At 56.1% G+C, this 23,427-nt stretch overlaps 4 protein-coding genes and 1 non-coding gene across 5 annotated transcripts; 3 read left to right on the top strand and 2 right to left on the bottom strand.

Moving 5' to 3' along the window:
- Positions 1–833: 833 nt before the first annotated feature.
- Positions 834–4,766, top strand: SLS55_009219 (uncharacterized protein; the record flags this gene model as incomplete). The annotated part of the gene is made up of 2 exons (XM_066780621.1): positions 834–1,326; positions 1,390–4,766. The coding sequence occupies 2 exons, from the start codon at positions 834–836 to the stop codon at positions 4,764–4,766; spliced, it is 3,870 nt and encodes a 1,289-aa protein (XP_066628567.1).
- Positions 4,767–8,308: 3,542 nt separating this feature from the next.
- Positions 8,309–11,226, top strand: TPS3_2 (Trehalose-6-P synthase/phosphatase complex subunit; the record flags this gene model as incomplete). Its single annotated transcript, XM_066780620.1, has 3 exons — positions 8,309–8,331; positions 8,405–9,740; positions 9,805–11,226. 3 exons carry the CDS (start codon positions 8,309–8,311, stop codon positions 11,224–11,226), a joined length of 2,781 nt encoding a protein of 926 aa, XP_066628566.1.
- An 892-nt stretch (positions 11,227–12,118) lies between these two features.
- Positions 12,119–18,670, top strand: SLS55_009217 (uncharacterized protein; the record flags this gene model as incomplete). The annotated part of the gene is made up of 1 exon (XM_066780619.1): positions 12,119–18,670. One exon carries the CDS (start codon positions 12,119–12,121, stop codon positions 18,668–18,670), a length of 6,552 nt encoding a protein of 2,183 aa, XP_066628565.1.
- Positions 18,671–19,888: 1,218 nt separating this feature from the next.
- SLS55_009216 (uncharacterized protein) lies at positions 19,889–21,738 on the bottom strand (the record flags this gene model as incomplete). The annotated part of the gene is made up of 3 exons (XM_066780618.1): positions 19,889–20,933; positions 20,986–21,416; positions 21,469–21,738. The coding sequence occupies 3 exons, from the start codon at positions 21,736–21,738 to the stop codon at positions 19,889–19,891; spliced, it is 1,746 nt and encodes a 581-aa protein (XP_066628564.1).
- A 652-nt stretch (positions 21,739–22,390) lies between these two features.
- On the bottom strand, positions 22,391–22,504 carry SLS55_009215. The gene has a single exon. It is a non-coding gene; the product is annotated as a tRNA-Leu (tRNA).
- Positions 22,505–23,427: the final 923 nt, after the last annotated feature.

Below are 23,427 nucleotides of genomic sequence, written 5' to 3'. Positions count from 1 at the left end.
CCGCGGCAACGCCTGATGGAGCAGATCAAACGAACCATGGTTCCGAATGCAGAAGGACGCGGGGAAGGCTGGCATGAACGGCGACGGCGGCAGAGGGGCGCGCGCGATAAGAGAGAGCGTGTGGCTGGCGATGCTATGCCACGGCCATGGCCTGATCGCAGTCGACGAGCGTGTTTCGGGCATTCCGGCAGCGGCCAGAGGCATCATGCCGGCATCACACCAACAACCTAGCGCGAGCTGTGGCTAGGCAAAAGAAACAGGAACCGACTCCGGCCCACAGCCACAGCCACACTCGCCATTTGACTGGGCGCAGGCGGCCGCGCTTGAAACGGCCAGGCGTCTGCGGCCGTCGAGTGGCACATGAAAACCAGTTCGCTCCCTTGCGCGTCGGCTGCAGATGAAGGGTGAAGCGGGCTGGATCGACAACAGGCGACGTTGCGACGGCAGCGCTGGGATGTCCCGGCCGCAGGCGGGCTAAAGCGCGGTGGGCCGCTGCAACCAAGAAATGCTCGATGAGATGAAGAAGGCGCCCTCCCCGCCAGTCTCTCCCTCCGCCGCCCACCCCTCTCGCAGATGTCCTCGAGCTGCGGCGCAATGGCTCCAGACCCGACCGGCTTCTAGCATTGACCCGCCGCCCGCCCCGCGTCTCCAGCTGGTGCTGGTGCTGGTGGTGCCCGTCCGATCGACCCGTTCTCTGGGACCGTCGGCGTGTCATGCACCGGGGCGTCGCCTAATATACCTACCCGTGAGTTTGAGGAGGTTGAAGCAACCAGCCACCGTTCGCAGCCCGCCTCCACGCTTGCGCAAGCGACTGCCGCCGCCCAGCCATCGCCATGGGCAACGCGACCTCAACCGACCGCGCTGCTGCTCCGCGCGAGGCCCATCGCCTCACCAAGCCCCGCACCTATAACCACTCGCCTTCGCCCCAGCTCGGTCCTCAAGCTGGCTCCCCCCACCACCCAAAGCCTCCAAACTTCGACGCCGACGACGTTGTGTGGACTTCCGCCGGCTCCTTCCGCACCAAGCAGGAGGCTCGCCAGCAGATCCGCCTGCAACTTTTCGGTCCCCACGAAGAGGACGCCCCCGACTCCCAAGCCGCCGCCCCGGGTGACAATGACGACGCTGTTCTAACTGACCTCGCCAACAACATCGACCGGTTGACCGTCCTTTCCCGACCCGCCCCCAATCCCCCCGAAGCCGCTTCCGCCATGAGGCCGGCTGCCGCCTCGTCGGAGCACGACGAACGCACCGTCGACCTCGACGCCGCCATTGCCATTCTGCAGGAGCTGAAAAAGAATGCAACCCCCGACCAGCTCGTGGCCCTGCGTATGTCTCTGCGTTAACATGCACGCCTCATTCCACCACGTGCTAACCCACCTCCGATTGCAGACAAGGCCCTCCTCCCCACCAGAGATGAGCCGACTGCCGTGGACACGAGTAACCAGGCGCCTCCAAAACTAGTCCGCCGCAGGTCAATGGCCGTGCCAGGACTCGCCACTCGCAATCCCGCCGATGTAAAGGAGCTGAAGCCCGTTGCACGCCCCGCTCTCCCCACGCGGGACGAAACCCATCCCTGGAGCTTGGAGCAGCTCGGCCCTTCCCCGCTGACCCGCATCGCTTCCTTGGACGTCTCGCAAGATGATCGTTCGGACCATCGCGCCCAAACTCCCGGAGACATGGACTACGCCACCTTGACCAACAAAATAGGCACCCTCATGATCACCAACGGTGCGCCATCTCCCGCCCCGAGCATCATCTCACGCCATCTCGACCGCAGAACCTCTCTGCCAGAGCTTCATCAGGAAGAGTATTTTGGTATCGAGTGTGGCCACCAAGGCAATACTCAAAATCCAGCCAGTTTCCGCGCTCCACTCCGTCGGTCTGAAACAATTGGTCCTTCATCTGGGTATGCCGAGCTCGATGCCCAGGCCACAGAGATCCCAAGAAAGGCGAGAAGGTCGCGGGTGCCTAGCGAATTGATGCTCCAGCGCCCGTCAACCCCAGAAGTTGGCAACGAGCATGACGATCTTCATCCTGCAGCGAAATTGCCAAAGCTCTCTGCAGATGACTACATTGCGGAACTGCAAGCTTCGCCGTATGGACGAACCCCCTTCAGCCGCGCCACCCCGTCACCGAGGCCCCCTCACAGTGCCGACGAAGGCTATCATGACCGGGACGATACCGAGAAATTCAGGGCAGAGGCTTTGCGGATCCTTGATGGATGTGTAGCTGTCGAGTCGATACCGATTGATGAGAGGACTCGAATCGAGCAATCTCGCGCAGCAGCCACTGGTCATAGCCTCGACCAAAATCTTCCGCAGATCAGGCTGCAGCGACCGGCTCAAGCTTTCCACTCCGACTCAGGGTATTCATCGGGCACCAGCCTTAAAGCGATGCAGCTTTCACAGTCGCAAGCTGTCGTTTCCACGGCTCACTCTGTCTGTAGCGATGGAGCCGCAGAAACGGTGCCGTCTACGCCCGATGGGCGGCAAAACGGCCAAGGTTCGGATGGATCTACGGACACCGCAGACGGGCGAAGCCTTTACACGATTAACGTGATGCTTGCTGCCTCCCCTCAAAAGCAAAAAGAGCAGGACATCGAGCAGAATGCAGGAGTTGAGCCGAACATCGAAACAAAACCAGAGACAGAGTTGGAGACGAGAAGTAGTTGGAGGAAGTCCCTCAGACGTTCCAAGTCATGGAAGCGGATGTCTTTGAGAGATTTGACTTCTCCATCCCCATCGCCAACCCCTGAGATGCCCAGCGAGGTCATCGCGAAAGAGCAAAGCCCGGAGCCACAAATGCCCCAGCGCCATGATTCAGCGATGGAACAGCATTCCTCTGAGAAGACGGCGTTGAACGCGGCCCGGAAAAAGTTGCAGAAGCGGAAGTCGACCGGCACGCACCCGACTGTGCAAAGCATTAAGCCTATTGAGACGGGTAGCATTCCGAATGTCCCCCAGGTACTTGCTGCCGGCTACTCAAAGCGAATAGAAGATTCTCCTGGAATGGACCATTTGGAGCACACCTGTGTCTCGCAAACCAGCTTGGTCGAGCAATCCGCCATCTCCATTCGCTTCCCATCGCCGGCACCAACCGAGGAAGAGAGTGATACGCTTTCCTCGTTGCCGAAGCAGAACAGCAAAGAAAAACGCTCGTCCAAACGTGTGCGCTCGCCCTCCCCGCTCAAGCAGGTCTTCAGCTTCCGCCGCAAATCCAAGAATACTCCCGCTCCCCTCGAAGACGCAGGCGAGGAGGCAACCAAAAACATTCCAAACTCAATTGCGAAAGACGGTACACAGGGGTCAGGTGATTCCGTTGGTGTAGCTACAGTCTCGGATTTTGGCTCCGTTACCCACTCGCTTGGCGGCTCACCCTACGACATTGCGCTGTCGTCGTTGCCAGTCAAGCCGCAGGTCTCTGGGTCCTCGGCTGTGCAACCGCACCACCTTAGTACTGCTCTGGTCAAACCTTCCAAAAGCGGCCAGAACATGGACGACGCAACAGCCTCTGAATATGCGCGCATTCGTAGTAAGTACCGGGCTGAACAGAAACAGAAACGCCAGCAGAAGACGTGGCGTGGGGAGAAGGAGGAGGAGGAGAAGGAATACATCACTCCTGGGAACACCAAGCCCCGTACTCGCCCTGCCAGTTACCACGACCAACAACACCAGCAACAGCAGAAGCAGCAACAGGAAAGCCAATTGTCTTCCTCTGTCCCCTCCATTCCGAACTTTTCCCGTCCGCAAAGCATGATCCCCAAAGCTTCGTCGGCGGGCTGCGACAGCAACGACAGCAGCACAGCCGAACTCGACAACAAGCCGCTCCCAGTAGAACCGCAAGACCACGTCAACAAACCTGCGTACAGGCCTTACCGCCGAGGCTTGCTGACCAAGGCTTCCTCCCAATCTCAGCCACGTCTGACAAGGGCGGCTACTTTTGATATTCGCGAGGAGAAGATTCCGGTTGAGGGAGAGGAAGGTCTCGAGGTCAAATATCATCAGGCGCCTCTAAAGCGTAGGCACACAGACAAGCCAGGCCCGAACGTTGGTAACGCTGGGCCGTGCACTACAGAAGAAAAGATGGTGGTGCTTTTAGAGGAAGATTTCGCGGTTGCTGATAGATTCAAGGCGGACGAGGCGGATGAGAGACGCGAGCTACCATCTTCGCTGCGCATCCAGACACACGGTTGGGAACAAACATCTAACTTCTGGCGAGAGCGGCGTGAAGCACAAACTCAGGACCATGGCCAGGCGCAGCCGATGCACGGCCGCAGCATGAGCGTTCAACACCGGAGCATGCCACGAGACCAGGATCGGACCGGCACACAATACCTCCAGCGACCGGCTGGAAATTACCACCACCATGCCCGTAGCCAAAGCCAGCAGGCGATGCACTCCTATTCGCAATCCTCTTCCCCCAACTCGTCGGCTCGTGCGTCTCCTAGTATTTCCCCAGCGTGGTCTCCAGTTCCCCAAGAGATCCCCAGCCCGGTCAAGCAACTTCCTAGCCCCTTCGCTGCTACCCCTGCTCCTGCGCGCACCAAAAAACGTTCCAGCATTCAACGCTACTACAGCACGATGAACAAGAAACAGACGCACCAACCTGATGCAAAGACGAGCGTAGAAAGCGTTACGGAGGAGAACGGAGGGGTAGAAGAGAGGCCGGCTGTACCACCGAAGTCGTCGATACCGATGGCTGCGAGGGCTAGCTACTCAGCAAACCCGCAGGAGAACAACCGAGCTTCTCGAAAGTACGGGGCGTAGCTCGGGGATTTGCCGTGTTGACAAGGCTGGCGAAGAGGGCCGTCTGAGCTGGATGCTCAAGTGCCCTTTTAATCTTTACCAGGCCGACGACAGCTGTTTTCTTCATTGACGCTCCCTCAAGTAAAGTGGCGTGGTTTCTGTTCTTTTTGGTGTTTACATCCCATTGTCAATTTGGTTATTCTACTTGTTGCCTTCCCCAGGCGATTGCGAAGGCACGCAAACACAACGACAATGACGAATAACATGCAGACGACACACGGTTACTGTTTTAGTCAGGCGGGTGGGATTTCAGAGTATATATTGTATCTATGGCGGGATGGGTATTTGGAGTCGGTTGACTATTTCTTCCCATCTGGCGGCGTTCAGAAGTAATCGCGGATTGCATTTGGAAGGAGGCGCAAAGAGCTTTGCCAGGACCTTGCGATAATTGGACTGGAAAGGGTTATTTACTTGCTAAGAACGTGTATGATGTCTGTATCTGTATATGCAACGTGCCTTCGATCTGATAGTTCTGGGGGGTCGCGGACGGGATGATGTGGGGAATAGGTAGTACAATACGAACAGAGATGATCGTTCTGCAATCCACCTGTTCGCGTGATGTTTCTGTGTGGTTCCGATGTGCGTTGTTCTTCTGGCGACCACTTCGTAGAAATTGCGTTGTTGGGCAGTTAACGAAATGCAGAGGTGGACACCAGTAGCGACGTTGAGACGCGGGTGTGCGTGCACACTGGTATGTAGGTTTTGGAATGGAGAGGTAGGTTTCCCATTGCGCCCACGCAACTGCTCGCTAATAGCACGGGGGAAAGTCACTGGGGAGGATGTCTTCCGGGAAACCTTGCGGCCAGCCTTGGGGCCGGTCTTGCATTGCGGCGGATGACGTGGAGAATGAGGGATGCTGTTAGAAAGAGATGTACGAGTTCGGGATATCGGGGCTTGGCAGCTCGAGTCGATCCAGAGGCAAGCTGAAGCACGAGGTGTAGGCAGTGCTGGCAGAGATGCTGGTTGTTGTTGTGATCAGTCGACACTGGGGTGGATTGAAGCGGCAACTGCGCAGTTTTTGATTGTCGCATCCGATGACTGCATGAGGCCAAAGCTGTCCATTTGTGCTGCTTTCCACCGATGGATGACGTTGGTGCTCGATTTTCATATAAATATTCTTCGATCACGCCCCAAGGGAGGTCATTTGAGTAAGATTGTTCAGATGAGCCCCCCAAGCAAGGACCGTCTAGATGCCACAAAGCTATTTATATGCCAGTACGACCAACAAACCAGGTACGAGCACATGGAAGGCCGAGATCATACGCTGTTTGAGTTGATGGTGGTAGAAGAGGTCCACGGTGAATCCAACTGGAGCAACTGGAATTTCCAGTTGGCTGTGTGTTTTAAGTACTGTGTGATGTCAGTTGAGTAACCCTAGTAATTCTAGCTGATATGTCAGCGTGGCGCAGCCAAGTATCACAAGTTGGTGAGGCAGCGCGCAAGGCTTTGTCGAAGAAACAGGATCTGGCTGTGTCATGTTGGCCAGCAATGTCGCGTCGTGCGATGTCGTCCGGCCTTGCAGCTGCTGATTATGTGCATTTCTGCCTTGGACGGAACGTCCGGATGATTGAGTTGGGGGAGCCGGCGCCTTTTGTGACCTAGACTGTTGCGCGACAATACTTGAAACCTGAACGTCGTCTGACGCAGCATCTTGTGTGCCAAAGCGGGTTTGGTTGGCTAATTACTGGTGGGCATGATCCTAGCCAGAGGGACACATTACGTGGACATCGAGCAAGCCACGACACTCTCTCTTATCTACTTGGTGGTCGACTCGTTTGTTTTTAAAAAGAAACGACGCTTTTATCCACGAAAAATCCTGGGTGAACCGGAATGAGTCGTGGCACAGCATTTCCTTTCTGGGTGCCAAAAGGCATTGCAGAATTGAGCCCACGATAGGGACATAGTAGGACGACCGCTACGCTCCCGCGTGGTGCACTCATGATGTCTCATCTGCAGATAATCCGACGGTGACGACGGTGACGACGGTGATGACGCTGATGACGCTGATGGCGATTCTCCTCATCTGTTGGCTCCTATCCATGATTGGAATGAATCGGGAATAGCTCGTACTGTCTCGAAACACATTCCATTCCGGAGTTTCCAAGAACCTACGGCCCATGTGTTGGTGAACCCTTTCAACGTGCTTGTAACGTCGTTCCCAGGGGCAACGTTCAATGATTGGCGCACCAGGTACGCTGGAACAGGCACCGCCCCGAACTTTATGTCGAAGAGACAAGAAGCAGTGCCCAGCTCACTGTTCACTTCGGATTGGCACAAGTGACGAAGGAGGCGGTTGGTACCTGCCGTGTGGCGGTGTGAAAAGCGCAGTGTCTCGGCTGTCTTTGGACAAGCAAGCCTCTGCGGTTGGCACCGGCCAGTCGGACAAATGTATTCTGACGCGCGCTGGCTTTCCGGTCGCTGGAACCGATGCGCAGATGTTCTTGCTTCGAGGAGAGCGGCGGAGATCGTTCGCTACACCCAATAGGCGAGGATGCCCTGCGCTCCATCATCGTCGATGTACGTCCACACTGGACGAATGTGTGGCCAGCATTCCGGAATGCAGCCGGCAGCGCATCGCGGCTGGTCGGACGCGAAGCTTCTCGAAAGGTCGGCAGCAGGGGAGTGGTGCGACAATGCAGGTGGTGGCGGGCGACAGAAGCGCGCGGAAACCAGCGACGCACCGGAACGGCAGGCGCACGTGGGCGCCGCGCTGTCTCAGGCAGTGTTCTACAGTAAGGCGTGCGACGTCTGTCGGTGAGAATCGCATCTGCGGGGCAGGCGCAGCATGCGAAATGGCAAGCGGCCGGCAGCACGGCATGGGAAAGTCCCATCGAGATGCGGGTGCCCGGCATGCAGGCTGATGTCCGGCGCGCAGCACCCTCCGTGCCTGGCGATCGCAGGCGTTGCGCTGGCATCGAGGCCTGCATCGGCCTGAATTTCATCGACGACCTGGTTCAGCGCGCCCGCTTGCCGCGTGCGACGCACTGCGTCATCTTGATGCTGCGCTGCGTCGGGCAAAAGCAGGGCGCAGCGGTCGGGCTCAGGCTGGGGCTAATCCGGGCGAGACCTTGATCGGCCGCGGACGAGCACCGTTTGCGAGCTGAGCAGCTGGCTCCTACTTCGTAGCGTGCTGGGTTGCGGGCTGCCGTTGCAGGCGCTGCACACCTAGTAGCACTGGCCCCGGGCCGCACATCCCTGCCGCCCCAAACGTTGTTTTTAGGTAGAGAGGCCTCGCTCGGACCACCCGTGACGAAAGCGAGAAGCAACGACGCTGCGCTCTTGCTTGCTTGGATTCCTTCTTCTCGACCTGCCCGCTCACCCTGCCAACCGCCCCTCTCCCTCAACCTCCCAATTGCTCATTTCTTCCTCTCCCACCCGCCGCTCGGCCCTCTGCTTCCTCGCAGCGTGCTGCCTTTGTGTCTGAAGTCGCACCTCCAACACCTGGTCCGCCACTTTTCTATCCCAACCACTTCCCGGGCCGCAGCTGCCCGCCCGTATCCGCCATGCCGACATTTGTGGTGTCACTGTGAGTACACGCCCCGCGCTCACTTGCAGCTGCCCCTCCTCCGCAGCTTTCACTGACTCACGTCACCCTATAGCTTCTTGCCGTACACCATCGATTTCCATGAGCTGCCGTCGCCGGCCAGCCGGCGCCCAAGCCCGCCACCTCGCGCCGTCACGCGCGTGGACAGCAATCCTGATTTAAAGGAGCAGAAGGCTAGTCTCTTCGCCCAGCCTACACCGCCCGCCACCCCATCCGCGAGTGCAAGGCATGAGGAATTCTTCGCGCAAGTGCAGCCGAGTGTCCAAACGCACTTTCCAAAGCCTCACGACCCAAGGTCGCTCGTTCGCAGTGACGCTCACGTTCCCGAGTGGGGCAGTGGCCTCTTCTTTAACCAGCCGCGCTCGCGCGCTGCCGCTCCACCTCCCGATGACATCCTCAAATATTCGAAGCAACAGGAGGGTCTTGCTCAGCGCAAGTCGCGCCGCTCGCCGAAGAGGGCGAGCATAAGCAGCATCTCCCGGAACTCTAGTGGTTCCAGGCAGCGCTGGTCTTCAGACTGGACTGTGGAACCGGCTGTCCAGGGCAACGGTGGCCTAGCGAATGCTGTTCGCGCCGCCATAACTACTGGCACCATGGAGGACGTCTTCTGGGTCGGCACCGTGGGCTTCCCTACCGACGCGCTCAACGACGGCAAGAAGGATGAGATCCATGAAAAGCTTGAGTCGGAGTACGACGCTCTTGCCGTATGGGTGGACGATAATGACTTTGACGGCCACTACGCCCACTACTGTAAGACTATCCTCTGGCCCGTCTTTCATTACCAGATTCCCGACCACCCTAAGAGCAAGGCCTATGAGGACCATTCGTGGATCTACTATGAGCATGTCAACCAAGCATTTGCGGACAAGATTGTGAAGAGCTACAAGCGTGGCGACATCATTTGGATTCACGACTATCATCTTCTGCTTGTCCCGGGCATGGTCAGGAAGAAGTTGCCCGACGCACAGATCGGCTTTTTCATGCACACGGCCTTCCCATCGTCTGAGGTCTTCCGATGCCTGGCTGTGCGCAAACAGCTTCTAGAAGGAATGCTCGGCGCGAACCTCGTCGCATTCCAGTCGCGCGAGTACGCACACCACTTCCTTCAGACCTGCAGTCGCATTCTTGTGGTAGAGGCTACCAACGACGGTGTCCAGCTAGAGAATCGCTTCGTCAATGTGGCTTGGCTGCCCATTGGCATCGACCCCAAGGGCTTGGAAGCTGCTCGCGAAGACCCCAGCGTCAAGGAGTGGATTCAGGTCATGCAGGAACGCTACAAAGGTAAACAGCTCATTGTCGCCCGGGACAAGTTGGATGCTGTCCGCGGTGTTCGACAGAAGTTGCTGGCTTTCGAGCTCTTCCTCAACAAATACCCTGAGTACCGCGAGAAGGTGAGTTGGCACCACCCCAGCCTCGGGGGGCAAGTTCAGTTGCTATTGACACGTTTCTATCAAGGTTGTCATGATTCAAGTCGCTACTTCGACGACCGAGAACTCCGAGTTAGCCATGACGGTCTCGGACATCGTGACTCGCATTGAGTCGACGCACTCGACTCTGGCGCACCAGCCACTTGTGTTCTTAAGACAGGACATTTCATTCTCCCAGTACTTGGCTTTGTTGTCCGTTGCTGATGCCTTGATGATCACAAGTCTTCGCGAAGGCATGAATCTTACAGCGCATGAGTACATCGCTTGCCAGGATGGTAAAGCCAGCGAGAAGAAGTGCGGACCGCTGATCCTCAGCGAGTTCACCGGCAGCGCGTCTATCTTCAACGGCCACGAGCTCTCTGTCAACCCTTGGGACTACCAGAAGTGTGCTGAAGCGATCAAGACTGCGTTGGAGATGGATCCGGACGAGAAGGAACGGAGATACACCAGACTCCGCAACGTAGTGATGCACCACACTGGCGAGTACTGGTGCACTACCTTGACCAAGACTCTTGCCAGAGTTCATGAGGAACACTTCATGCGCGACACGATGTCGATTCCACGCCTTTCGGTTCACCAGCTGTGCGAGAGATACAAAAGATCTGAACGCCGCATCTTCATCTTGGATTACGAAGGCACGCTTGCGTCTTACGGCTCTCCGACAAGCATCATCATGACCAGCCCACAGCGGGTCATTGATGCCCTCAACGAGATCTTGATGGATGACAAGAATCTTGTCTACGTCATGAGTGGCCGTACTCCTGAGGAACTCGAACGTCTGTTCAGCCGCGTGCCTGGCCTGGGCATCATTGCCGAGAATGGATGCTTCGTGCGCGAGTTTGGCAAGGAAGGCTGGACGGCATTCGCCGACACGTCGAAGGTTGACGAATGGAAAGATAGCGTCAAGGGAATCCTTCAATACTACCTGGAGCGAGTGGAGGGTAGCTGGCTCGAAGAGCGCCACTGCTCGCTGTTCTTTCACTACGACAAAGCAGACGACTTCGACGCCGCTGCCACTCAGGCAGGAGAATGCGCGACTCATATCAACGACGTTTGCGAGTCGGCCCATGTGCACGCCGTGCCAATCGACAAGAGCATCTTGATCGAGCCGCTTGACTGGAGCAAGGGTAGCGCCGCGACGCACATCTTCAACAAGCTCCACAAGGACAACCTCGACAAGGGAGCGAGCTCTCCGGCCGACTTCCTCGTTGTTGCGGGCGACGACCGCGAGGACGAGGTCATCTTCCGCTGGGCTAACAAGCTTGCTACGACGGGCGTGATTCGGGACGTGACGACGGTCAGCGTCGGCACAAGGAACACGGAAGCCATGGCCACTCTGACCCAAGGCACGACTGGTGAGTTGACTATCGCCCTGGCCCCCACAACGAGAATTGACGCATCTACAGGCCTTCTGTCGGTTCTCCAGAAACTGGCCAAGCTTTCAGACTAAGGCTTCGTCGCTGCTGGTGAGGTAGGACGGCACATTTCATTCAACTTCTTTGTACGAGTACTTCTTTTGCGCAGCTGTATGTAGGCTTTGCGTATGCAAAAGTAGAAATTAGACATCCCTGAGGCAAGTACGCGCGGAGGCAATACGCGCGGTCTCGAGGGTGGCGATGGCGGTATGTGGGCATCAGCATGGCGAGTGGCGCTGTAAATTCTGGCTTTTCCTGATCACGCATGCATCGAGCGGGTGTGGAGAATGCAAGAGGGCACTTGCCTTTAGATGAGCTACGAGTTTATGAGGACTTCTAGAATGGCGTTAAATTTGAGGACATACTTCGGCGGAGCATACACGTGACTGTGATTCTGAAGCTTGGCGCTGAATGTAGGTAGATGAGAGCTGACGGAGTTGATGGGAGAGTGGAGGCCGAACAGCGCGCGCCAAGACGGCTGAGCACGGGCCCCAGGCGTGACGTCGCGTTCTCGCGTCACTTGTCCGTTGCTTTTGCACCCGATCGGAGCCAGCTCTGCCCCGCGAGCTCTTCACCACACACCCAAACAGCGGCACCCTGCGTTGCTCAAGATCTTCATGTGCGGGGCGACAACCGTTGTCCTCGATCTGTGAGCACTTTGGGCACCGCCTTCCGCAACTTCAATGCCTCGTCGCCTGCGCCCGGTGCAGTTGCAACCGCCGCCCGCATCGTCGGTCTTGTGAGCTCCTCTCACCCGCGCAGACACCAAAGCCACTCCAGCGACATCTCCTCGGCTCCTGTCGCAGAGCTCTTGCCCGGTGGGACGTGACGAGGCGGACATCCAGCCTTCATTTGCGCCGAACAACACGCACTTCTACCACACCTTCACCTCGACGGCTGCGTCATCCGCCTCTCTACAACCCCGTCATGGCGCAGACCAACGGCGGATCTGCGCATGCGAAGGCGCCGTTCCATAAGAAACCCAAGAAAAATCGCCCCGACGCGTCCACGCCCGCCCGCCGCCGCCGCCCGTCGTACTCCTCGCTATCCTTCGCCGCCAGCGACGCGCCACTATCGCAACCCGCCCCACCCGCTACACCTTCGGGGCTCGGGCGACAGAAGCAGCAGTCCGCATCCTCCCAAACTCCGAAGCCCTCTTCGACAAAATTCGCAACATCGCCGCCACCGCCGTTCCCCATCGATGTGAACGAAGTGTCGCAGCTACCGCCAATCCTCCAGGAATCATTGCACAAACCCAGTGTGTTGCAGTATGCTCGAAATCATGAGCTGTTGCGGAAGCATGAGGGAACATTGAGAGGCGAAATGGTTACGAAGTATTTGGGTGACGTGCGCGCACACGCGAAGAGCAAGGGATTAGCCGATAGCGTGATTGACAAGTGCGTGCGAGAAGCTAGGGCTGCCGTCTCTGGCCCGGCGAAGAAGGAGGTAGAGTCAGAGCTTGGTACAGCCGATTTAGCCTTGTCACAGGATCCGATTGCACCAAGCTTTGATGCAAATGGAAAGGCAGAACCCATCGATGGTGGCAGCGAGGACAAGAAAAGGCCAAAGAAAAAGAAGGATGAGAAGAAGAAGGATGAGAAGAAGAAGGATGAGAAGAAGAAGGATGAGAAGAAGAAGGATGAGAAGAAGAAGGATGAGAAGAAGAAGGATGAGAAGAAGAAGGATGAGAAGAAGAAGGATGAGAAGAAGAAGGATGAGAAGAAGAAGGACGAGAAGAAAAAGGGCCCGCAAGAACAAAACGGCAGCACAGTAACCAGAGAACCGAAAGCTGTCGCATCTCTACCTGCTCAGTACATTCCCAACGCTGTCCCAGAGAATTCCGAAGATAACCCCGGGCCTTCGCAGAAGAAGCAGAAGAAGAGGAAGAGAAAACCCTCCGTTGTAGACAATGCCTACGATGAACAAGATCGTCACAATATTGTCGTGGAAGATGGAGCCTCGGAATCTCATGCTACTTCGGATGTCGCTACCTCGAGCAAGCAAAAGTGGAAGGCTACGAAGCAGCAGTCAAAGACATATGATGGCCGAAACGATCATTCAAACCTTCCTCCCAACAAGAAGCTCAAACGCAACCATCAAGTTCAGAGTCATTCTCAAAACTCTAGGATGAAGAGCAAGGTGGACAAGGCGCTGTACAAGCAAAAGGCCAGCCAAAAGCATAGCCAGAAAATCTCGGATAAACTCGAAGTTACGGCCCCGCTTAACAGCCCCAGTAGCTTTGGGCCTCCACTTTCAAGAGTTGCCGACGTGGGCCAAAAGGGGACAGGAAATTTGGTAGACAGGGTGAGGATGAGGAGACAGAAGCCCATCAGGGGGAAGAAAAAGAACAAGAAAAAGACGGAAAATACCAAGGCTGGAAATACGGAAAGTACGCTGTCTGCTACTGATCTTAAATTGCCGCACCAGCACAATGCGAAGACGCCTGCCTCGAGTGTCGACAGAAGCCACACGATGGCGGAGTCTCGGAGGCCTAAGACGATGGAGGATTGTGCTGAGATAGCAGGGGATTCCCGATTGGATAATTCTCCACGCGGTCTCACCTCCAAGTCCTCAACCCCGACCCTGCTGCCTGATATCCCTGGCTCAAAGGACAACAAAAGGCGTCGAAAAGAGCAGGCCATTGCGGACAAGTCTTCCGCAAGCGCTGCGCAACCGTCAACTCTAAAGAGAAAATGGTCTTCTTCTCCCTTCGGCGACACTAGCGCAAGCCCGATTCTAGGAAAGTCCCGTCCGTCCCAGGCCGTCATGGGGCCCTCTCTAGACATTAACCGAGCCGTTGACTCTATCAGAGGCCAGCATGGGCTCTATGTGAAAGCTAGTTCCGGATCTGATGATGAGCGGAGCAGCACACCTCTCGCTCAAATTGAAAGTCATCGATTGGCTCATACACCCTCTAAGGCATTGGAGGATGCATCTCCTGCCGACGCTATTGTGTCACCTGTCCACGATGCCGGAGTCAACATTGGACAACAAAGCAGGAAGAAAGCGAGGCTTCGAGAGAGTGTGGTAGAGCAGGAGAACCTCGACGAGTCCGTCGAATCGCCGCCGTCTATGGTCCCAGACTCATCGAAGAGTGAACGTGATGATGACAACAAAGCTACCGCTACCGACTTTGCGCCGCTGAAGTTTGAGTTCGAGGCTGCTGGACCCTCTCAACTCTGTGACACGCCACAGACGAACCAATCGCCGGAGAAGGGAGAAAGGAAGGACTTCAAAGCCGTAGAGCTCGAAACCACACCGCAGCCATCCGAGTCCGAAGCAGAGGACTTTGAATCTGACGCTGAAAATGCGCAGAAGGCCGCCGCCTCCGAGAGCAGCTCTGACGTGCGAGAATCGGAAACGGACTCGAGCGACGAAGACTCGATAGAAGCGCAAGATGAATCCTGGGAGAAAATGGGGCCGAAGCCAACAAGCTTTTCCCAACTCTCAGATCAGCATCCGTTTGGGTCCTCTTATGGCTTCGCGAATTCCCAAAGCCAAGTTCCCCATCGAACACCCTCGATTCTGAGGCTGTTACCCCCAAAGCTAAAAGAACAACCAGTGAAGGAGCCTCCGACTAAGCTGCCTATGTTTTCCCTGAGCAATTCAGAGTCCTTGTCATCATCATCGTCATCGTCATCTTCGTCTTCTGATTCTGATTCTGAATCGGATGTGGGAAAATCAGGCAAGAAACCTTCGAATTTGAGCAAGACGATTATGCATGCTGGCCCGACACCATTGCGGTTCGGCAACCATTCCGTGCAGCACCCGAGTGCGTCGGAAGCTCGCAATGACCAGGACACGGAGGATGACTCAACTGACTGCTCAGACATTGAATCAGAGCTTTCTGTAACGGCACAGCAGGATACTGTACGAGATGGCACTGTGAGGACACGTTCAGACCCACCAGTCGCATTACCGCCTGCTCGCCTGGTGAAGGGAGATGGCTGGAGGGAGTCCCACAGTACCGATCGGGAGTCTTCAGATTCGCTCAAGGGGGAACGAGCACAGAACAATGCCGCAACGCCAACGCTGAGATGTCGCCCCGTGGAACAAACTAGTCAGTCAGAGGTGGACTCGAAAAAATCTGACGCTGTTAGATCTAAGACATCTAAGCTTGACTCTTCTGCATCAGCTAGCGACAACTCTGAATCAGTGGTTGTAACTGATACTCAGCCTTTCCCTACTCCCGGTACAACGGAACCAATGGAGGTGGATGCCATGGATGAACAAGCGGTTTCACCCGAGAGGGTGGACGAGGAATGCCCAAACATCGGCTTTCACTCGGATCAGGAACGAATGCAGAATTCACCTGTGGATGTCATTGCCCAGGCACTCCCATTCTTTGTTGAGGAGCCAAGGATTCAGAATGTTCTACGGGGAAGCGGCGGAAATGTCGACCTGGCTATCTCCACTTTAACGGAAAGGTACGGTCCTAGCGAGGACGGTACCCAAGTAGTCGATGCCTTCAGAGAAGAGAAGAAGGGCAAACAACGTAAGTTGAAGGGTGCTAGAGCTGATGACGTATCGTTATTCGGCGCCAGTAGCGCAGCTCTGGAAGGAGACGAAGGCCCGAACCAGGGCTCAGCAGAAAAGAGTTGGAAGCAAAGTGGGTCTCTTTCGTCTCACTTCATCACGCAGGAGAGGCTCCCTCCGCCCAAAGGGCGGCAATGTCGCTCTGAAACTGCTCAATCGTTATCGCCGAAGGAGAACCCACTTGGACGTGCCGGAATGAGCACATCTCAAGAACCGGCGGTCGATCATCAGCCATTCTTAGGTTTCGTCAGAAGGCGATCACAGAAGGCAGCCACACCCTTACCAAGAAGGGTGAAGACTAATCAACTTCCTCCACCTGAATCACCGAGCGAGTCCGAAGAACTTGACGAAAAGCCTGCTGGACATGATATGCCGTTTAGTTCGCCTGTCACTCGTTCGCGATCCAGGACGAAGTTGTCTGCGACCGATGCCAGCGCGTCACCCCTCGCTCCTCCAGGACCGAGCAGGACTGGTTCCAATGATTCCATTGGGAATCGATCTGGCTTGAGATCAACCACGAAACGAAGCTCTGTCACTAAAGAGGAGAAGTCGATCTCTTCACCCGCGAGTGAGACGGGCTCAGTTGGTCGATTCGTTTGCGTCAAAATATTGACGAAGCCGCAATCTCTTCAGGCCGATAGGGTGTTGACACATGATGCTTATGACCATGAATATCAAGAGGACCCGTTACCGGAGGATGACCATCGGTACAAAAAAGGAGATCAACAGGACGCGTCAATGCAAGATGATTTTGATGCCGGTGAGCGTAATGGCAAAGAACGAAACAACGAAGATTATTTGGTATCCAACATGGGAGAAGACTCAGCAACTGAAGAGGATGATTCTGTCGCGGACGAAGCTACACCTCCCCAACCCGTGCACTCAGTCCATTCCAGTCAAGTTGCGGATCCGGTCGATTTCGGAGACGTGGCACACGATGCGGATGATGGCAGCGGCGACGACGACGAGAGTGAGTTCAACGGCTTCAGTATCGAAGATGAGAGTACGGACGCTAAGGGGCCAGAGGCCGATGACAACCAGGAACATGAGTGTGACTCGACCCTCAGACGGACCAACGAGGCCGAACAGCCTATATCGTCCGATAGGTCATCATCAGTGGACGATTCGCGAACCGAGCAAGTCCATAAGAATGCCCCTGTAGCAAGCACACGAAGGCGGGACACCATGTCACCTCCAAAGACCTTGGCTCAACCTATAGCTCGGAGTCGCCGCGGTACTTCTGAGGATTATCCCTGGGTTTCTGGAGGACGCCGCAACGTGTCAGTGGGATCGACTAAGCCCAAGCCTCAATTTCCTGGATCTGGTGCCGTACAATTGCCGTCGACCTCGTCAGGTCCAGAAATTATGAGAGAACAGTCGGATCTCAGTAGCAGAGCTTCATCCTACGACCACGAGCCGAAGGGGTTCTTACGTCCTGACGGAAGTCTCTCTGCGCAGAAGCGTCGCACTAGTCTGCGCTCGCCGCACTTCGCCTCTGCGCCCGATTCCCTGAAAACCGGGCGCCCACCTGCCGGCACCGTCTCCTCTCTGCCTTTTCCCTCTGTCAAAGCCTCGCGCTTTGGCCTGATCCAAGAGGAACTCGCACATAGACCTTTTCAGCTTCTTATTGCCGTCATGTTCCTTAACAAGACCAAAGGCAGCTCCGCCATTCCAAAGTTCCGCCAATTTATCGCGCAGTATCCGACACCCGATGACCTCGCGCACGCCAATATTCTTGATATCACCGCGATGCTACGCCCACTAGGCCTGCAAAATGTGCGGGCCAATACGCTCATCGAGTTCGCCAAGCGTTGGTTGCTTGATCCTCCGCAATCCGGTCGACGTCATCGCAGCTTCAATTACCCGACCAAGGGAGTTCAGAGGGACATCAAACCCGGTGAGATCTTGGATGACGCGGATCCTCGCACCGCGGCTTATGAAATTGCACATTTACCTGGTTGCGGCCCGTACGCGCTCGATAGTTGGCGTATTTTCTGCCGCGATGCGTTGAGAGGTGTGGCGCTGGACTGGAATGGTGGAGGTGCGGGGGACGAGGGCTTTGAGCCCGAGTGGAAGAGGGTCAGGCCGGGCGACAAGGAGCTGAAGGCTTTCCTGAGGTGGATGTGGTTGAGGGATGGGTGGGTGTGGGACCCGGAGACTGGAGAGAGGAACCTTGCAAAGAGCGAAGAGGTGAAGGTGGCGGAGGAGAAATGGCGATGGGACCAGGGAAGCGGGGAAGATGTTTGGATTGAAGGTGGGGTGGATAAGAGCGAAGCAATTGTGGAGGTGACAAGGGATCCCGATGCTGCATTCTCCCCCACCTCGCTCGCTCGCGACCACGAATTTCACGGTTTTGTTGAGGGCGATGAGGCCGGCACCTCCACGAGCGATACGGACAGCACAGATGGACTGCCGGGCGTTGGACCATATGAAGGAGACAGCAGCAGCCAGTTGGCCGCAGCTCAGCTTGTCCACGAAGCCAGCCTCTCGCAAAGCCGCCCATTGACGCAGGCCCCCGCAAGTCGACCAATTCCTCGGTCCCCCTTTCCAACTAGCGTTGCTTCCGTCATAGGCGATGGTGAGGTAACAGAGAAGGTAACGGACAGCGAGACCGGCACTTCCACGGATGACGAAGACGCTACGAGCGACAGAGACGGTGGCAGTAGTCCTTGTGCTCCTCTTGCCGGCATGACAAGAATGTTCCGACGATGGGAAAGAGAAGCAAAGTGGTACTTTACTGGGGAGGTCGATGAGACACCGCAACCGGAGAGCCCGACCAAGAGGGTGGCGGGAGAGGCGGATGGGGCGAACACGGTCGAGATCGACTCGCCTTCCAGCCCGATTGAGTACAGAAGTGGCGATGAAGGCCATGAGGACGGCGATGTGGATGCAATGGAAAGTGTTGGAGAAGGCAGTGCCCGTCAGGCAAGTCTTGAACTTTGAGTTTGACTCCATCGCGTACACAGAGGTATGACTGGTTGGAGGATTGGATACAGTTCCCAAGTAGGGAAGGAGCTGGAATGGTTTCGAATAGTGCGGAAGTGGGTGATGAAGATGCGAGGCAGAGGGCGGAAACGAGTTGCATTCTCATGTGATGATGGTGGAAATGATGGGTTCTAGACACGGGGTGGACATGGCTGAAGTCCTCGAAGGCGTATTGATAGGGACGGACAGCTGAGCTTCGCTGCTGATGAGGGACGTACGCGAGCTTCCCTCTGGCTGGTTTCATTCGACCGGTTGTCCTCTCGGGATGCTTACATTTTTTTTTCGATTGTATTGCTTAAGACTGATCGATACCCCCTTTGAGCTTAGTCCATTCACGGCTTTATGAAGACTTTTTCCTGCTCGAGAAGACATTGTATGGACCACTAGAAGGCTCAGCAAACCGGACTGCGCACTTGATGTTTAGAAAGGGATAGTTGACAGTACGACAGCGCCACGGTGACTCCCCTTGCACTTCGTCTTCGCTTTTCTGGGAAATGTCCTGATGATGCATGGCTAAACTGAAGCCATACCAGCTCGTCTCAGAGGTTGGCAGTGACTATATAAACTTTGGTATGAGAAGAGGTGCTCTTATGTTGCTTCACTGAAGGAATTGCCGCGCAAAACATACGTCTAGATAACGACGTAGCGCTCGCTGTAGAAATACCTCCCAGTCATTTATCGCAATTCTTCTGCTATTAACAGAGTATATATTCTTTTTTATTGTTGCCAACGGAGTAGCAGATGACGACTTTAAAACCAGTCAGGGAGTGTACGTATGGTGGAGACGGCATGTACCCAGCAGGTGTAGTATTTGAGACTTGCTTTCAATGTACTAGTCATAAAGATATTCGTAACGGTCTCGACCATTCTGGAGCCAACAACTCAAACGTATCTGTATCCAAGCTCAGTGACGGCGTTTCGTCAACAGGAAGGCCCGGCATTGGAATGGCGAGCAATGAGGCAGACATGATAGAGTAGAGCATTATTCATTTCTTGTTTCTATTCTTTACTGTATGTCTATTATGGGATCGATTACAAAAAGTTGAAGCGCTCAGGCGCTAGAGGAAAGTCTGGGGAAACAGATTGACACACCATATCCTTAGCCACCGGATTCGTATCTAAAATTGTGCTGTATCGTAATTGGATCTTGTAGAATTCGAAATCTTTTTCGATCCATCATGCGCCACCGGCGCCAGGCAAGCCCTTCTTGACCTTCCTATAATCCAGCACCAGCATCGCCAAGGCGATAAGCACCGAGCAGCCGGCCAGGGCGATGTCGAGGGCATATGCATCCTTCAGGCCGTCCATGTAGGCTCGGACGACGCCAGCGATCTGGTCATCGCTGAAGACGTCGCGCAGCTCGGTGGCGCCGGTGGCGATGACGAGGCCGGGGTTGAGGCCAGGCACCTCGCGGGGCACGGAGCGTACGAGGCGATTTGCGAAGAGCGACTGGGCGGCGCTGACGAAGATGGCGCCCGCAAGCGTCTGCCAGAATAGGATGATGGCGGTGACGGAGCTGACATCGACGGCGGGGACGATGGCCTGCGAGACGATGACGCCCACCTGGATACCCAGCCCGCTACCAATACCGGCCAACGCCTGATAGCCGATCCAGTGCGACGAAGGAGAGCCGATGTCAAGCGTGTAGATGAGGCCACTGCCTACGGCGGCTAGCACGCTGCCTACGGCCAGTAGCGGCAAGTAGTGGCCCGTTGCCGTGATGGTACCACCTGAAAAGATGGTGAAGAGGGCAATGCCGAGTATGTACGGGATGTTGCGCACGCCCGACTGCGCGGCAGAAACGCCCGAGACCACCTGGAAGTAGATGGGCAGGTAGTATAGTAGGAGCATGAAGGTGCCTGAGCTGAAGAATTGGAAGAGCGAGAGGAAGGCGATGGTCTTTTGCTTCATCAGGCGCGGCACCAGCAGGGCACGGTGATCCAGCCAGATCTCAACGGCGATGAAGATGCCGATGAGCACGCCGAAGCCTACAAGCGTCCCAATGACCTCAGAGTCACTCCAAGACTTGGTGGTTCCACCCCACTGGAGGGCGAGGATGAGGCAGATGAAAGCGGCGAGGAGGACAAAAGTGCCGAGAGGGTCCATCTGGTAGAACTTCTCCAAGAGAGGGGCTTCTACAGGCTTTGCCTTCTTCGGGGCCTGGAACCAGATGAGGATGATAAAGGCGGCGAGGCCACCGATGGGGAGGTTGATGTAGAAGCTGCTTCCGTCAGTCGGCTGATTGCGAGGCCGCAAGAGGGGGGTTCACTCACCACCAACGCCACGAGACCTTGTCCGTGAATGCACCGCCAAGGAGGGGGCCAACGACACTGGCGACAGCATAGACAGCACCGAGGATTCCGGTGTAAGCGGCAGCCTGGCCGGGAGGTGCAGTGAAGGCAAGAATGGTGTAGGCACCTGCAGCGATGCCGGCTCCGCCTGCACCCGCGATGGCTCTCCCTACGATCAGAGTGGTGCTGTTTTGAGCCACCCCGCATATCAAGCTGCCGACCTCGAAAATGAAGATGGATGCCAAGAAGCTAGCCTTGAGAGGGAGGTACTTGTAAGCCTTTCCCCAAGGGGCCTGGAAGGCGCCCAATGTGAGGAAGAAGGCGCTGCCGTACCAGCCAACTTGATCGAGGCTGCGGAACTCATCCGTGATCTTGGGGATGGCGGTAGCGACGATGGTCATGTCAAGGGCAACCTTCAAGAAAAGTCAAAACGGGTTGGCGCAGCATGGAACTGCATGTACGTACCAAGAAAATGCTGCAGATGACGGCGACCACAATGATAAACAGCTTCAGGCCGGTGGGGTGTTCGGCGCTGACGACGGGCTCCAGCTTCTCTACTGGCGCGTCGGCCTCGATGTCCGATCGAGAGGCCTTCTCGAAGACGCTTCCGGCATCTTTGTCGTCGACAACGCTGAGCCCGCTAACGCTGGAAGGAGAGGAGATGGCGCCGCTCTGCTGCCGAGTGCCAGGCACAGCCAGGGTGCTGGCCGGCTCTGGGGCCTTGATGTCCGCCATGGTAGACAGACGGGCAAGGCGGGCGAGAAGGGAAAAGTGAGGTGTCGAGGCGAATTGTTCCGGATGAAGGTAGGCTGTTCAAGCGCAGGCCAGAGGGCCTATATAGCGCGAGTGCAACGATAAGCCCTAACAGCGACGACGGCTCCATCTTGGCCCGGCCCACGACGTTTGGTGCGGGCGATTGCCGCTTGGTGAGCCATAGTGCAGTGGTGGTGATTCACAGGCAGAAGGAGCCGCTAGGGCAATGCTTAAAGCGGTAGCTGCTTTAGACCGATTGGGCTGCTTACGAGAGACTGCGAGTCGGAAAAGCGAGGGCGGAAGGGACGACTCCCGCGCGGCGGTGTGGACGACTGACGGATGACTGACGCTGTACCAAGATCCTCCGCATGCAGCACAGGTCGCGCGGATGGTGCGCACAGCTGCAGCCAAGGCGCAATTGATCCTGTCTGGTGCTCCCGTCCACTGGCGCCCGATTCTGCAGTCAGATGAGGCGCATTGCGACCCGCCAAAGCTAGGCAGCAGTGCCGGAGACAAGGCGTTCCGCCCGGACGAAAAGCTGCGGAGATTTTGCTGTGTTGTCGATTGTTCTCGCGTGCGCTGCCCCCCGTCGCATCAGGCTGCAAGGGAGCAAAAGAGAGGCAAAAGAGAATGTTGCCACGGATGCGGTTCGAACGCATGCACATTTCTGTAGCAGAGTATAAGAGGAGGCCCCTGAGGAGCCCAGATTGACTTAAATCTGCCGCCTTAACCACTCGGCCACCGTGGCAGTTTGAAGCTGAAAATGCACCCAATTCCACTTATGACGGTGTGAGATGCCTGGTACGTAGTACGAGCAGTGGGGGTATTGTAATGAAGGTCGTATTGTGTATGAGAGAGAGTGGGGTGTACTGGTGAGGGAGGCTACGGGAGTGAGAATACGCTAAGACCCGCCCTCGGCTAATCTTCGGCCCAACAACGGTCGACTTGGGGAAGTAGGTGATTTCTTAAGTGCCACGGCTCTGCTCCCCCGGGTCTTATCTACGGTTAGGCTTTAACGCCGGTAGAATTATTATATGGCATCGGAGTTTATGCTTCCACAGCGGGGATACCACGGGTTTCGAGTTTAACACGAGACGACTCGTCCAATATATTACTTTCTGCTATCGCGTTGCGACAGCCTTCGAAGCGTACCTCGCCGCTCGTGTCTGCGTCCAAGAGATTTCCACCAGTGATTCTTCCTAAACAGATTGGTGGTGCCACGGTTCCCGAGGTTCCCTACGCCAAAAAGAGGGCAAAGCATCCACGTCGAGCATGTTCCGCCCCCCCAATGAAGTCAGAAGAGAATTAACAACAAAAGAAGCTTCGGCTGCCCCGACCATCGACCTCGTATCCTGCCCAACCCACCCGGCTTCTCACTCAGCCCACGGCAAACTCGCCTCTGTTGAGCGACTGTTGCAATCTTTAGCTTTCTCACGTCAACATTTCAGCCGCTCGCAGTCCCTGTACTGGGGGCCGAGCACCTCGGCATGCGAAGATTGCGTCAGGCACGGAGATCCCCGCCAACTCGATCCTCCATGGCCTGCCTCTTTTTCCCCCCAAAAAAAGAAAGCAAAAAAGAACAGAAACTCACGTCTCCTCCGTCTGGAAGCACTCACTAACAGGGAAAAGGCATGTCTGTTATAATACGGAATGTGCTTTTGGGTACCGGCT

Source organism: Diplodia seriata (assembly GCF_021436955.1).
Source record: "Diplodia seriata strain FDS-637 chromosome Unknown scaffold_10, whole genome shotgun sequence".
Lineage (NCBI taxonomy): Eukaryota > Fungi > Ascomycota > Dothideomycetes > Botryosphaeriales > Botryosphaeriaceae > Diplodia > Diplodia seriata.
The sequence above is the reverse complement of the archived record's forward strand: the minus strand, read 5'-3'. Positions and strand labels throughout refer to the sequence as shown.